Below are 17,242 nucleotides of genomic sequence, written 5' to 3' on the forward strand. Positions count from 1 at the left end.
ACCTAGGGCTGAGGGTTCTTTCTGGGTGCTCTGCCCTAGGCAAACTACACTTCCTGCCTCTTCTATATCTCTCCCAGACCACCTCCCATAATAAATTGCCCACAAAAATCTCTTAGTCCCCTCCTTTTCAGTACAGTGAATTTCATCACATATAGGATGGAGTGTGTCCAGCATCTAGATTTGCCTAGCTCATTAAGTGAGGCTGTTTGAGGCTCCTGAGCTGCACTGTCTTCCAGATAAACTTAAAAGTCCAGCCAGTTTTAAATCAGGACCACAGAAATGTAATGTTCTTATTCTAATCCCACTCCACTTCTCTTCCTGGTTCAGATTGTGTCTATAATTCTGTGATTTGATATTTATTAAGTCCCAACTGTGTATTGGATACAAGAAAGAATAAGATGTCTATATTATGTTTCAAAGCTTTCACTCTCCAGAGGGAATACAGACAAATTAATAGGTAACACAAGCTTGTAACTGAAAAATGGGCAAATAGGCAAATTGTAGTTGTAGCTTGAGAATAGAACTAGTCCTCTTAAATGTACCAAATTAGAAAGGTAGTGTCTCAAGTGATGTAGCTCCCACCATTATCAGAGTCCCCACCTGGTCTGAAGACAGGAGCCCATCTCTGAGAATAATCCCATCTCATTCCTGGTCTCCATTCAGGAGACTGTTTCTCTGAGCAACAGATATCTCCAGGTCCCCAGCCTCAAGTGAAGTTGCTTGGCTTCCCAAGTGTCTGGGTTTCTCTTTGGTCAATTTCTTTCTGATATCTCAAATCATTTGGCTATTCCTGAAGTAACTCCTCAAATATATTTTTAAAATCTCTTTTATTTTGCTTTATGTTTTTAATGAATAATTGCCCTGACTGTTAAGTGTTCATCCAGAACATTCTGATGTCTTCAGGATAAACCTAAATTCCTTTAGCCAGCGTTCAAGTCCCTGTGTATACTTGAACCTATCCCATCGCTTTATGCTTAGCTTCTGGAACTTCCTTTCATTATGTCTCCTCCTCTGCTGAATGGATGGATTTATTGTATGGTGAACTGGCTTTTATCCTGTCTGATGTCTGTCTGTCTCTACCTCTCTTTCTTCCTCCCTTTCCCACTCTGTCTCTTTGTCTTCCTCTTTTTATTTCCTCAGCCTGCCTGCCTTCCTTCTTCTTCTCTTTCTTTCTTTTTTCTTTCTTCCTTCCTTCCTTTTCTTCCTTCCTTCCTTTCCTTGCTTCCTTCCTTCCTTCCTTCCTTTCTTTCTCTCTCTCTCTTTCTTTCTCTCTCTCTCTCTCCCTTTCTTTCTTTCTCTCTCTCTCCCTCCCTCCCTTTCTTTCCTTCTCTCTCTCTTTCTCTTTCTTTCTTTCTTTCTTCTTTCTTTCTTCTTTCTTTCTTCTTTCTTTTCTTTTTTTCTTTTCTTTCTGTCTTTCTTTCTGTCCTACTTCTTGTCTTTCTTGGTTCCTCTTCTGAGAATACTTCCGAGGGCCAGTCCAAATCCCGTGTTCTCTGTAATGAATTTCTAGACAATGCCTGGCTGATAAAATCTTTCAGAGCATTTATTGCTTGTTATACATATAATTTATTATCATAAACGATTGTACTTGTATGTGATATTGTTAATGCCTTGAACATGGGGCTATGACCTGTATATCTCATGTCCCATTTCAGTGTACACAATGGTTCATTACAGTTACTAGTTATTAGGTTTGTTAATTATTAAGTTTTTAAAAATCCCCATCACAGATGTTTGCAAAGAACTTTAGTTTACAGAATGCTTTTCAAATGTTATGTCCTGAGTCAATTAATTCTGATGAAATATAGACTCAGGCCATGACGAAATCAGATACTTACAGTGAGGTTGGGATTGTCCACATCACACTGTGGACACCTCAACTATATTTCCTGAACACTATTATATTTTTACTTAGACTGTGCCAAAGAGTTTAGTTTGAGGGGAGTGTTCGAGAAATCTATATCATGTTTTCTACAGGTACTTCTTATTTTAGAACCCAGCCCTGCTCATGTTTTCTTAGAAAGAAGTGCCAAGAGATCTGGTCCTACCTCTTTCCTCCGGGTAGGATAGTATCCAAACCACTAATTATCCCTACTTGTACTCAAGACTGTAATATCATCAGAACTGGCTTGTTAATCTAGGCCAAGCTTGTTCAACTCCTGTGGTCCCCATGTGACCCAGGACGGCTTTGAATGCGACCCATTACAAATTTGTAAACCTTCTTAAAACATTATGAAATTGTTTGTGATTTTTTTTTTAGCCCATCATCTATTGTTAGTATTATTGTGTAGCCCAAGTATTAATAGTATTTTATGTGTGGCCCAAGACAATTTTTCTTCTTCCAGTGTGGACCAAGGAAGCCAAAAGATTGGATGCCCCTGATGTAGACCATTGGATATAAGTGATTTAGTTTCCATTTCAATAGAATAAATTGTCATTGGCAAAAGAAGAGCTTACTGTAGTGTTTTCTTCATCAGACGAGTAAGTCTCTTTTTTCCCTTTCTCACCATCCAAAGAAAGAGAAAAGAAAGTTTCTAAGATTTAGAAGAAAATAATTAAAACTGTGTCCACAGTAGGAAGGGGAACATCACACACCGGGGCCTGTTGTGGGGTGGGGGAAGCGGGGAGGGAAAGCATTAGGAGATATACCTCATGTAAATGAAGAGTTAATGGGTGCAGCACACCAACATGGCACGTATATACATATGTAACAAACCTGCACGTTGTGCACATGTACCCTAGAACTTAAAGTATTAAAAAAAAGAATTAAAAATAAATAAATACAAAAAAAACTGTGTCCACAGCTTAGGTTGTTCACAACTCTATGTTAAAAAAACTTTTAAAGACTAAATTATAAAAGAAATCTATAAGTACATAAAATCTCAATTCAGAGTATTTTTTAAAAGCCTTGTAGAAAACCTAAGACAAATTAAATAAAAATACCTTTAGGGAGGACTTTCAGAACAGTGGCATGAAGAACTCCTTGGACCCTTCTCCTAGCAAAATAACTAAGACTTGAAAAAAATTTTGCAATTGTCCTTTGCAAATTGTCCTAAGGGTATACAGCAAATTAAAAAACTTTTATTCAAGAAAATCTACTAAATCATAGTAACAATAGCAATAGTCTGTGGCACTTGAATCACAACTTGCACCCTCCCTAATCTCTTCCAGTTGGGCATGATGGTAGCTCCACTCTTGGAAGATGCAATCAATGAGATAAGGTTCCAACCCCCTTTAGTTCCAAATCATGGCCTCCAGTGTCTTCCTGTGATGGGGAGGCTGCCAACATTTCTTACACCTCTTCCCCTAGTTCTGTGGTATAGAGGCTAAATTCCAGGAGGGCGACTCTAGGAGATTGGGGGCTTTCTTACTCCCCGTCTCCCACTCATGGGGCAGGCAGTCACTCTACCTCAGGTGCAGCAGGGCAAGAATATTGGGACACCAAAGGCCTTTGTCCCAGCTCACTTGTAGGGTGGAGGATCGATGGTGGGAGAAACAATCCAAGAAGAGTAGTGGTTGCCACCCCGTTAAAGTGTTCTGCTCATTAATCAGCAGTGAGCTCCAGGAGACATTTGCCCTCAGCTCAAAAGCAGTGGCTAAGATAATTTGTCCAGGGAAGAGGAAGTCCAGAAAACCCAGAGAACTCCAAAGTTCTCACCAAAGGAACTGACTATATTTGGAAAAGAGTGTGGGGATGTTCAAGCATCAAGGCACTTTGGTAAATGGGAGAGATTTTGTTGGCAAGCATTTAAGAGGAGGCTGTTGAGTCATAAGAACAAAATGCTAAACCACAGGGCAGCTTGCTTACCAGAGAAAACCAAGGAAAGTGAGAGCTAAGTAGAGTCTTCCTGGGTTTAGAACAAATTTCAAACCTGGCCTCAAACACTACCCTTGCAAAGGGGCCTCACTTAATTGGCTTCAATTATGAAGCAATTTGTGTTCCAGGACATTATCAAAAATAATAAAGCAATCTGTCAGCAACTGTTGTGAAGCCTAACAGTTGTGTGTGATGCCAACAGAGATAGCTTAGCAGAGAAATCATCGAAGAGACAACCAAAGAAAGTTCTGCTAAACCTACTGTCATTCAGGGTAACTGTGAGCAAGCCCAGGGTTGAGTCCCCTGAGGAGTGACATCAGAGACATCATATTTCAGGAGAAATAGAATTTACTAATATAGTCTATCTAAATAGTCAAACAAATAAACAAGCAACGGCACACCTTGAAGGGAGAGGAGTATCATTACACAGAGTTGCTACATTCTAATATCTAAAATAACCACTTTTAAAGAAAAAACACATGATACATGCAAATAAACTGGAAAGTATGACCCTTACACAGGAAAAGAAGCAATAAACAGAAACTTCCTGGGAGAGGGCCCAAAGGCTGGACTTAATAAAAATTCCAAAGTAGCCATTGTAGCCACTTTTAAAGAATTATAGGAAACTATTTTTTTTATTATTATACTTTAAGTTTTAGGAACAGAAATTATAACAAATTGTCTCTCATACCACAGTGCAATCAAACTAGAACTCAGGATTAAGAAACTCACTCAAATCTGCTCAACTACATGGAAAAGGAACAACCTGCTCTGGAATGAATACTGGGTACACAACGAAATGAAGGCAGAAATAAAAATGTTCTTTGAAACCAAAGAGAACAAAGACACAACATACCAGAATCTCTGGGACACATTCAAAGCAATGTGTAGAGGAAAATTTATAACACTAAATGCCCACAAGAGAAAGCAGGAAAGATCTAAAATTGACACCCTAACATCACAATTAAAAGAAGTAGAAAAGCAAGAGCAAACACATTCAAAAGCTAGCAGAAGGCAAGAAATAACTAAAATCAGAGCAGAACTGAAGGAAATAGAGACATAAAAAACTCCTCAAAAATTAATGAATCCAGGAGCTGGTTTTTTGAAAAGAGCAACAAAATTGATAGACTGCTAGGAAGACTAATAAAGAAAAAAAGAGAGAAGAATCAAATAAATGCAATAAAAAATGATGAAAGGGATATCACCACCGATCCCACAGAAATACAATCTACCATCAGAGAATACTACAAACACCTCTACACAAATAAACTAGAAAATCTAGAAGAAATGGATAAATTTCACGATACATACACCCTCCCAAGACTAAACCAGGAAGAAGTTGAATCTCTGAATAGACCAATAACAGGCTCTGAAATTGTGGCAATAATCAATAGCTTAGCGACCAAAAAGAGTCCAGGACCTTATGGATTCACAGCCAAATTCTACCAGAGGTACAAGGAGGAGCTGTTACCATTCCTTCTGAAACTATTCCAATCAATAGAAAAAGAGGGAATCCTCCCTAACACATTTTATGAGGCCAGCATCATCCTGATACCAAAGCCTGGCAGAGACACAACCAAAAAAGAGAATTTTAGACCAATATCCTTGATGAACATTGATGCAAAAATCCTCAATAAAATACTGGCAAACTGAATCCAGCAGCACATCAAAAACCTTATCCACCATGATCTAGTAGGCTTCATCCCTGGAATGCAAGGCTGGTTCAACATATGCAAATCAATAAATGTAATCCAGCATATAAACAGAATCAAAGACAAAAACCACATGATTATCTCAATAGGTGCAGAAAAGGACTTTGACAAAATTAAACAACCTTCATGCTAAAAACTCTCAAAAAATTAGGTATTGATGGGACGTATCTCAAAATAATAAGAGCTATCTATGACAAACCCACAGCCAATATCATACTGAATGGGCAAAAACTGGAAGCATTCCCTTTGAAAACTGGCACAAGACAGGGATGCCCTCTCTCACCATTCCTATTCAACATAGTGTTGGAAGTTCTGGCCAGGGCAATCAGGCAGGAGAAGGAAATAAAGGGCATTCAATTAGGAAAAGAGGAAGTCCAATTGTCCCTGTTTGCAGATGACATGATTGTATATCTAGAAAACCCCATGGTCTCAGCCCAAAATCTCCTTAAGCTGATAAGCAACTTCAGCAAATTCTCAGGATACAAAATCAATGTACAAAAATCACAAGCATTCTTGTACACCAATAACAGACAAACAGAGAGCCAAATCATGAGTGAACTCCCATTCACAATTGCTTCAAAGAGAATAAAATACCTAGGAATCCAACTTACAAGGGACGTGAAGGACCTCTTCAAGGAGAACTACAAACCACTGCTCAATGAAATAAAAGAGGATACAAACAAATGGAAGAACATTCCATGCTCATGGGTAGGAAGAATCAGTATCGTGAAAATGGCCATACTGCCCAAGGTAATTTATAGATTCAATGCCATCCCCATCAAGCTACCAATGACTTTCTTCACAGAATTGGAAAAAACTACTTTAAAGTTCATATGGAACCAAAAAAGAGCCCGCATTGCCAAGTCAATCCTAAGCCAAAAGAACAAAGCTGGAGGCATCACGCTACCTGACTTCAAACTGTACTACAAGGCTACAGTAACCAAAACAGCATGGTACTGGTACGAAAACAGAGACATAGATCAATGGAACAGAACAGAACCCTCAGAAATAACGCCACATATCTACAACTATCTGATCTTTGACAAACCTGACAAAAACAAGCAATGGGATAATGATTCCCTATTTAATAAATGGTGCTGGGAAAACTGGCTAGCCATATGTAGAAAGCTGAAACTGGATCTCTTCCTTACACCTTATACAAAAATTAATTCAAGATGGATTAAAGACTTACATGTTAGATCTAAAACCATAAAAACCCTAGAAGAAAACCTAGGCAATACCATTCAGGACATAGGCATGGGCAAGGACTTCCTGTCTAAAACACCAAAAGCAATGGCAACAAAAGCCAAAATTGACAAATGGGATCTAATTAAACTCAAGAGCTTCTGCACAGCAAAACAAACTATCATCAGAGTGAACAGGCAACCTACAGAATGGGAGAAAATTTTCACAACCTACTCATCTGACAAAGGGATAATATCCAGAATCTACAATGAACTCAAACAAATTTACAAGAAAAAAAACAAACAATCCCATCAAAAAGTGGGCAAAGGACATGAACAGGCACTTCTCAAAAGAAGACATTTATGCAGCCAAAAAACACATGAAAAAATGCTCATCATCACTGGCCATCAGAGAAATGCACATCAAAACCACAATGAGATACCATCTCACACCAGTTAGAATGACCATCATTAAAAAGTCAGGAAACAACAGGTGCTGGAGAGGATGTGGAGAAATAGGAACACTTTTACACTGTTGGTGGGACTGTAAACTAGTTCAACCATTGTGGAAGTCAGTGTGGTGATTCCTCAGGGATCTAGAACTAGAAATACCATTTGACCCAGCCATCCCATTACTGGGTATATACCCAAAGGACTATAAATCATGCTGCTATAAAGACACATGCACATGTATGTTTACTGTGGCACTATTCACAATAGCAAAGACTTGGAACCAACCCACATGTCCAACAATGATAGACTGGATTAAGAAAATGTGGCACATATACACCATGGAATACTATGCAGCCATAGAAAATGATGAGTTCATGTCCTTTGTAGGGACATGGATGAAACTGGAAACCATCATTCTCAGCAAACTATCACAAGGACAAAAAACCAAACACCACATGTTCTCACTCATAGGTGGGAATTGAACAATGAGAACACATGGACACAGGAAGGGGAACATCACACTCCAGGGACTGTTGTGCGGTGGAGGGAGGCGGGAGGGACAGCATTAGGAGATATACCTAATGCTAAATGACTAGTTAATGGGTGCAGCACACCAAAATGTCACATGGATACGTATGTAACAAACCTGCACATTGTGCACATGTACCCTAAAACTTAAAGTATAATAATAATAAAACAAACAAACAAGCAAAAAAAAAAAAAAAAACATCAAAATGCTGAGAAGGAAAACAAAAAACAAGAATCAAAACAAAACTGTCAACTAAAGCTGCACACAAAGACCAGTGGAAGAGAATTGAGTGTCAAAAATAAACCATAAATTGATGGTTTAACGATTTTTTGACAAGGGTGCCAAAAATTTGACTGTTTCACCAAGGAAACAATAGTCTTTCAACAAATAATGCTAGGGCTACTGGAAAACCACAAGCAAAATAATAAAATTGACCCTTATCTTATAACGTTAAAAACATTTAACTCAGAACGAATCAAAAACCGAACTGAGGGCCTAAAACAATAAAAGTTGTAAAAGAAAATATACAAGAAAATCTTTATGACCTTATGGGAAAACACAGTCTTGGCTTTCATGGAACTCTGGTCTGAGATGGCTATATAGCAGCTGCCCTTAGGGAGCACGCAGTGCAAATTGTGGAGAGAAAAACCTGGACCTTAGCGTGTGTCTGGTCCCAGCTGGAACATTATTTCCTTTCTGGGGAATGGTATCATTTGTCATTTTGGCCACCAGTCAGCTCCATACTTATTAATATGCTAATTGAATTATTTGGAGAGGTCACCCAATATGTGCAGTGCTTGAGCTCCTTCTTGTTACTGAAGCCAAAGGGAATATATCCCTCATCTAGTCTCCTGGAATAGTCAAGAAGCAGGCATATGGCTGAGAATCATTGTACTGGATGTCCCTCGGGTGAGTCACCAAAGACACAGGGACATCTAGAGGTTGTATTAATCAGAGCATTTGTGAGGTGGACATCAGATTATTCCTACATGTTCTTGCTGTCTGATCTGCCAGACACCAGGGGGTTTTCATGGATTAAAAACTAAGTGTAGGGTATTGCCCACTTATCCAGTTCATAGTAAAACTATTGAGGCATAATACACACAAAATTAAATTAACAATTATTCAATCTCATGTAAAATTTGTAATTGAAAAAATATTGATGGAAAATCAGGACTTCTTCACAAAATATAAAGAGGAAATGTTTGACTGGAAAGATTGGACCTGGGACTCTGGGAGAGAAAACAAAGACATTGATTTTTAACATACTGACTCCTTTTCTACGGATTTTTAAGTTTTTTCAAATCGTATTTACCACATGTTCTATGCATACTTGTAGTTAGACTAGTCTAAGATTCATGGTCTATTTGCAGAAAGTTTATGTATAATTTCCTAATATTTTTTACTGAAAGAGAATGAAATTTGGGAGTGAGTGGGCAGTATTGTAAAGGGGAGGAGGGGTAGATGGATGAAAGGATGGGGTGCACATCTGTCTCCCTGCCACACCCTGGAGACCAAGTAGGACCCTGAAGAAAGTCCAAAGCACAAGGCTCTGTGTTCCTGAAACACCAGGAGGATGGGCACAGGCAGAGCCACGTAGTGATTCCTCTGACATAAGGTGTCAAAGTAGGAGCCAGAGATGTTTTTCTCTCCCCCCCTCCCTACCTTTAGCCATGCGACTAGCACATCTTTGATTTCCAAAGCTTCCAGGCAGCAGGAAAATAGAGAACAGTGAAAAAAATATTGGAGACACAAACAGGCAAGGAACAGTCCACAATAAGTGGCCAGAAGATCTTTTGCTTTATTGTTTCACTTGAGGCTGCAGGAAATGAGCTGGAGAGTGAGTTTGTGGCTTGGGATCCCAGAGTAAACAACACAGTTGGTGTCAGGGGCAGCAGATAGGTTTGTGGGAGAAGAGCCAAGTTTCTGGATCCCAGGGCAGAGGGATCCTCTAGGCCAGAGCTCAGAGCCTTCACGGGGGCATCTCAGCCACTCTTGCAGGCCCAGGAGGAGAAAGGTGAGGAGGAAATGTTTGATCATTCATTTCACCCAAGTCTGCTCTTCTAGGTGCAGAGTCCACTTCAGCAGCAGCCTCCAGAGTGCTGGCTGCTCCCCCCTCCACAGCAGCTGGAGCCCCCCGAGGGCTGGCTGCAGCAGCCAGAGCTCTGGGGTCTGTGGCAGTGGGACCTGCGGCGCCTATGGTGGCTCAGGCAGCAGCCACCTCCCCCAGAGCTGCAGCAGCCCCCAGAGCTGGAGCCACAGCCGCCCCCAGAGCTGGAGCCACAGCAGCTTCCAGAGCTGACACTGCAGCAGGAAGAGACTGGAGGACACTTAGGGGGACACTTTGGGGGGCACTTAGGGGTGGGGCACTTGGGAGGGCACTTGGGGGTGCACTTGGGAGGGGGCTGGCACTGCTGCTGGCTCTGCTGGCAGGACATCTGGGCGGTGGGTGTTCAGGAGCTGAAGGAGAATCAAACAGCAAGTTAGAGCCAGGCACAGAGGCCACCCTTATTGCCTTTTTACCATCATTTATTTTTGCTACATTTTTAAAACCTGTTCAAGTAAGTCAGAGAGAAATTATCTCTAAAATTGTTTGTCAGATGCTTTCACAATGTCTTATAGGATCATCAGGATGTTTTTATAAAATAGAAATAGACTATCTTATTTTAACCAGGCAACATAATGAGGACAACTGTATTAACAAACTTGCCCAAAATTAATGTCCTTTAAGTGGAAAAGGCAATTTGACATTCACAGAATCTGACTGAAGTCTACCCTTCTGCACCACTTAGAATTCTGAAAATGTCCAATCTAGGAGCCAGTTTAAACCTGCAGTTCTGCTTTTTAAAAAATAAACAAGACCCTATCTCTAAAAAGAAAAAATAGCTGGGTACGGTGGCATGCACCTGTAGTCCCAACTACTTAGAAGACTGAGGCTGGAGGATCATTTGAGCCCAGGAGGCCAATGCTGCAGGGAGCCAATGCCACTGCACTGCAGTCTGGGCAATAGAATGACACTTTGTCTCAAAAATAAATGAAATAAAATAATAAAATAAAAATAAAGATTCCTTTTTGGAGGAGCTTCCCAGATGGCTGTATTTGGTTGACACAAACACACAATATATTATAGTCAGAATTGCAAAGGGTCATCATATGAGTTGGCTATCCCAACTCATATTATAAATGGAGAAATGAGGTCTAAAGCTAATTGTAGCAAGCTGACACGTGACCCTAGATTTCCCGGTCTGGTGAACCGATGCCTAGTGAAGCTCCCTCTTAGAACCCACAGACTCCTCCATCTGCCACCCTGGCAACCATAAATTTCAATTTGTTATTTGCTGTTCAACACTGGGGCTTCTGATACAGATGCCCAGACACCACTCATGACTAACTGACTCCTGATGAAGGTGTAAGGGCCATGTATCTCTGTGTTTATCAAGCTCCAAATATGCTTCCTCTGGTCTCTGGTCTCCATTATTTGAGAACCACTATAATCCCAGTACAGGCTTCGGGGAAGAGACACAGTTGAATTGCTAAGATCTACACTCTGAAAGGAAAGTTTGTTTTAACTTATCTGGAATAGGAGACACTAAAAAAAATACAGAACTAATTTGGATTAGAGCATGAAGCACAGACATACAAATCATCCAGGTGCTTCCCATCTCTCCTGCCCCACAGCTTGAACTCCATCAGAATTTCTGGACATTCTCTACCTCTTCTAATCCAGCTACTCCTCCCCAACAAAGCCCTGCCCAGCCTTCCCTCCTGCCCTGGTCTGGGCATCCCTCTGTGGAAGCCCCTGCTCCTTTTCCCAGTGGACACTTACCGAGGTCACAGGGTCCTTCAGCACTTCAGGAGGTGAATGGATGGGGTGCTCCGGTCATGAGCCCTTTTATCCTGGCCTGGGCTCTGCCTCCAGCTGTGAGACAGGGCCTGGGAATGAAAGGATCTGTCTCCTGACACCCACATGGGTCCTGTGACAAGGAGTGACTGGCAGCTCCACATCTGCCTTTCTCTACGGGGCTCAGGGGAGCGGTTCCTAGTGTGGAATATGACTTAGAAATGGAGTGGGAGTGAATTCCTACCACCACCTGGCACCTTATTCTCTTAGAGGTGCCTACCTCTCAGTTCTCGCTCTTGAAGTGTGGTCCCCCAAATATTCTCCTTCTTCCTCTAGCAATGTTAATTTATGAGCTCCAGGCATCCAGGTTTGAACAAAGAAACACAGAAGCCTCTTAGTTTTTTCACGTGTCCCACCACTTTGCCACTGGGAGTTGTGTACGTGTGTGTGTGTGCCTGTGTGTGTGTGTGCATGTATGTGTGTTTCTTTTTTTTTTTTTTTTTGAGACAGAGTCTCGCTCTGTTGCCTGGGCTGGAGTGCAGTGGCAAGATCTCGGCTCACTGTGAGCTCCGCCTCCCGGGTTCATGCCATTCTTCTGCCTCAGCCTCCCGAGTAGCTGGGGCTACAGATGCCCGCCACCACACCTGACTAATTTTTTTTGTATTTTTTTTAGTAGAGACAGGGTTTCACTGTGTTGGCCAGGATGGTCTCAATCTCCTGACCTCGTGATCCGCCTGCCTTCACCTCCCAAGGTGCTGGGATTACAGGCTTGAGCCACCGTGCCCAGCCATGTGTGTGTGTTTCTTAGTGTGGCGTGTGCATTAGGTGTGCATTGTGTGGAGCACACGTTCAAAGTAGATCTGCCTCTGAAAATCAGCTTGGGCTTGGAGAAAGTACTTGGAAGTTAGCTTTGGGGATTTGGAGCCAGACATCTTGAGGATGAATCCTAGCTCTGATACTACTTATATAATGTAAGACAAACTAATCTCACTGCCTCAGTTTCCTTGACTGTAAAATGGGGATTTTAATAACCTCCCTTTATGAGTTTTTCAGGAGTATTAAATGAGATAACATACTTAAAGCTCATAGAACCGTTCCTTGCACATTTTATGCATACTACAAGTTACCATTATCATTATTTCTAAAAGTGTGTATATATACACATATATGTATGTACATACATATGTATATACACACACATTTATTTTTTGGTCAGGCGTGAAGCCAGCATTTGCATAGCACTACAGAGTTTATGAATAGTTATTCCACACGACTTAGGCTATCAGCATAAGAACCTGGAGCATGCAAACACACATGCTGAGGGTATGTCATCCTGCAGAGATCTGTACCTATGTTGCTTGAGTGTGACTCTTCTTTTCCTGCTCAGGTTGTTACAAAAGGCTTTGTTATAAGGGAGTGGCCAGGATATCAATCCCTTGGCTCATAGGTAAGTCTTACTCTGAAGCAGACTCACTGATTCTTAGAATACTTGGCCTGAGGGATCACATGATCCATGCGCCTAGTGATGTGGTACCCAATATGTCAATCAGTCTGATTTAGATCTGGATGGTAAGTTGGCAGCAGGTTTGAAACCTCATAAGGATTGGTCTGCTTGCTTTAATTGTATGATGTCAGTGACTTAAGTTTCATAAAATTTTTATTAAGCAAGTGACTGGCTTTTTAGATCTTCTGTTATCACGACTTGGATGTGGACATGGCTGAGATCTAGAATGTAGCTATGAGGCAAATCAAAAGTAAAGCATTATGTCCCACATTGTAAATTTATATGAATGACTGTAATTTTTTTTCTAATTGTTTCTATGTCCATCTGTAAACTGGTTATTAACACATTTATGGAAATGTTCAATTTTTAAAGAATCACTCGAACTTCATACTGAGTGGTATTGTACTTTATGCTTTGGAATCAGCACCTAGTATGTTAATGGGTTATTTTTTTCACCCATTAGATCCTTTTTTTGTAACATACATTATTAAATAACACTCTTAAAGTAGAAAAGGATAGTTCATTATTTCTTATGCCTGGTGGCTCCCAAAACCATGTTACAAAAGGAAAATGTGATGTTTATTTACTTCTGAATAAAAACTTCACGTAGAAAAGAGCAACATGTAAACACTCCTGAAAGAGAAGTGACCAAATGAGAGGAAATTACATCACATATCTCAGGAATAAGATTAACACTGTTGACATGCAAATATACTTTACAAAAGTAATAAGAAAAAAATTCCATGAAAATAATGGACAAAAGAGATAAGCAGGCAATGCAAAATGTTAAATTTATAGTGAAAAATACATGTATAAAAAGACTTATCTTTTATTTTTCTCTATGGAATTTATGCATTCATATTAAATAGGCAAAGATTTAAAAATTTTACAAACGAAGGGTGGATATGGGAGGGAAAAGTTACTCTGGATGGAATACCTTTCTGAAAGGCAAACTGGTTATTGATTCATTCAGATATTATTTACTGGTGAGTTCAAATAATTAAAATGTAGAATGTATATATATTTTGACCAAGTAATTCCAATTCTCAGGCTTTCATTTTGTGGAGGTTATTATAAAAATGTGAAAATCTAAATACTCAAAGGTTTTAACTATGGTATTGTAATAAGGTAAATTGGAAACGCTTACTACTAAGTACTTATTTTAATACTTAGGGTATTAAATTGTGAAACAGGCATATAAAGGCACATATGGCAATAATTAAAATTATTTTGTGGTTCTATATTTAGGCATAAAAAGATATTTCTTGACTGAAGCTGTTATGTTATAGAACACATATACACCAACAATAGGAAATTGTTATTTAAAAATAAAACCATAGGTATCAGTAATAAAAATGTGAGACATCTAAGAATCAATATCTCTAAAAGATGAACAAATGGAAAAATTACAACATTTTATTGAAAGGCATTAAAGTAGACCATAATAGAAAGAAACATTGTCTTAAAGACGTCAATTTTCTACAAGTCAACCTGTGGATTCCATGTAATTCTAATGAAAACCACAAGAGGGAATTCAACAGAACTTAATGAGCTGATTCTACGACTTGAAGGAAACAGCAAGAAGCCCAGAATAGACAGTATAACCATGAAGAAGAATGCATGGGAACTTATCTCACGAAACACCAAGCATATTATAAAGCAATTGTCGTTCAGACTGTGATCTATTGATTAAGGAACAATGTGACAGGTTATAGGAACTAAAAATCATTCATTCATGTATGAACCCCTGAAATATGTCAGAGGCAGGATTACAGAAAAGTGGGTTAAGAGTAATCAGTACAGTAAATGATACCATACCAACTGTTTATTCATTTGGGCAATAAATAAATACCTCTACTTCACACCATATAATTAAAATAAATTCCATAAATCAAAGATCTAATGTAGTAAAGAAAACTTTAGAAATATATTTAAAATTTTCAAAAATGATTTAATAGAATAACCTTATAGACTTTTGATGGAAAAGATTTCCTAAATAATATACATGTGTTCACATCAGAGACAAACACATTACAAACAAACAAAAACCCTTGAGTTTGGTTATGTTAAATTTTCTTTAACCAGAAAACATTACAAAAGATGAAACTACAGATTATGAAAAGATATTTGCAACACATATAATTGACAACAAATTAGTATCTAAATAAATAGCCCTACAAATCAGTGAGAAGAAAGCAATGACCCACAGGAAAAATGAGAAAAACACATGAAAATTGATTTCCAGAAGTGAAAACCTGAATAACCAATAACCAATACGTTTTTGAAAAAGCTTTTCAACCTTGCTAGGAATCAGAGAAAATCAAGAAAAAACCATGATGGTATATAATTTCACATCTATCACCTTGTTGAGAATGAAAAATTCTCACCATTTATTCTTCTCACTGATGTTGAATAACAGAAATTTTCATGTACTCTGATGGGAGTGTACGTTAGTACAACTTTTGAAGAGCAATTTGGCAATATTTAGTCAGGATGAAGGCAGATATACTGAATGACATGCTGATTCTTCTCGTAAGTCTGTGCCTTGGATGCAAAGGTTCCAAAGTATGTGTAAGAACGTTAAAAAGTAGCACTTTTTATAAAGTACAAAGTGAAAACAAGGTAAGTACCCAATTTCAGGTGAATGCATTTTAAGTAAAGTGTGAATATTCTTACACTGGAATGCTATACAATAGTGAGAATAAATTAAAATGAAATTGAGTCATCTGTATCAACATAGATAAATGTCTCAAAGTCATGGAGTAGATCACTTTTAGAAAATTAAAAATACAAATTATAATTAATATAGAAATAAGTTATAAATAAAATATAGCTAAGTACAAATAAAGTACAGAGGAATTGTTACATTTTTAACTTATAAATAAGTTATAAGTAAGGATAGATAAACACAGGAAAGTATATGCATTACACAGGAAGGAAAAACAGAAAATACAGAATAATGAATATCTCTAGGTAGAAGGGATATATAAGGGGATGGTTTCAATTGTATTTATGATGGTTTATTTCTTAATATGAGTGGAAAATACATGCATGCAGTGTTTACCAGGAAATCCTTTTAAGTTTGTATCTGTGTAAAATATTTTATTTAAGAAATTTATACATATGTAAAATTTAACACATACTTATATAGTAAGGTATTAGTGTATCATATTTCATATATATTAAAATATTTCAAAAAAGTATTTTACTTAATTTTGTTTTCTTCTCTAGTAAAATATTTAATTTAATATGCATGTATTTGTGCCTATTTTTCTTTATAATTTCTTTAATTGTTTTTATATTGAGAATGTTTCTCTCAATCCTGGGAGTAGATAAACATTTAGTTACAAGTACTTCTTTCTTTATAATTCAATTGCCTCAAAATATTTAATCCCATGGATTTTGTCTTGGCATCTAATACTAAATGAGGGTTTACATTTTCTTTTCAGTTATCAAAATTCCCTAACTCCAGGCATTGAATAGCCATCTTTTCCCCATTGATAACCATCACCTGCATCATCATATTTTAAATCTTTGTGTGTGTGTATATATATAGATTTAATAGTATATATGTATACATGCATATGTGTATACATACATAGGTATATGTGTGTATATACATACGTATATGGATGTGTGTGTATATATGTGTATATATATACTATTACATTCTTTTTTTTTTTTTTTTAATTTGCACCAGTCTCAAGGTTTGGGGTTTAATTACATGAAAGTTACAGATAAGTATTTTATCAGATTGGGACTTGTGGTGGATAAGAAAAATCCTCTAGATTTCTGGCAAACAAAAGGAAGAAAGAGAATTTCCTGGGACTAGAAGCTTAGGATACTGCCCTCTTCGTCCTTTGCCAGGGAGGAGCCTGCAGGTGAATTCCTGATATGGGGGATATACAGAACGAGGACCCAACTCTTCCCTCAGGAAACGTGGAGGAAATGAAACCAGTTTTGTCATCTAAGCAAAGATGAGTTTCTAGTTCCTCTGCAAGTGTGGGTCAAATGATGCATGAGTGCTTTCTATGACCAGATGTGGATCACATTGGAAAGACCAACTGTTCTTAGCCATTTATCCCCTGTTAAGAGAAGATTCTGGAACCAAGGCTGAACTTCGAGAAATTCACCCTGGAGAGGCATCACTCACATCACAGATAGAGGGGAGACACTAAAATGCCCAAGAGAGGAGGAGTCAG

At 38.6% G+C, this 17,242-nt stretch overlaps 1 protein-coding gene across 1 annotated transcript; it reads right to left on the reverse strand.

Moving 5' to 3' along the window:
- Positions 1–9,484: 9,484 nt before the first annotated feature.
- On the reverse strand, positions 9,485–10,133 carry LOC116468324 (late cornified envelope protein 1C). The gene has a single exon (XM_032151941.2). It carries the CDS (start codon positions 10,131–10,133, stop codon positions 9,777–9,779), a length of 357 nt encoding a protein of 118 aa, XP_032007832.1. The 3' UTR covers positions 9,485–9,776.
- Positions 10,134–17,242: the final 7,109 nt, after the last annotated feature.

This window comes from Hylobates moloch, unplaced genomic scaffold (genome assembly GCF_009828535.3).
Source record: "Hylobates moloch isolate HMO894 unplaced genomic scaffold, HMol_V3 SCAFFOLD_5, whole genome shotgun sequence".
NCBI classification, from domain to species: Eukaryota; Metazoa; Chordata; class Mammalia; order Primates; family Hylobatidae; genus Hylobates; species Hylobates moloch.

Coding starts and splice junctions, on each gene's coding strand:
- LOC116468324 (XM_032151941.2), bottom strand. CDS start 10,133: ATGTCCTGCCAGCAGAGCCAGCAGCAGTGCCAGCCCCCTCCCAAGTGC.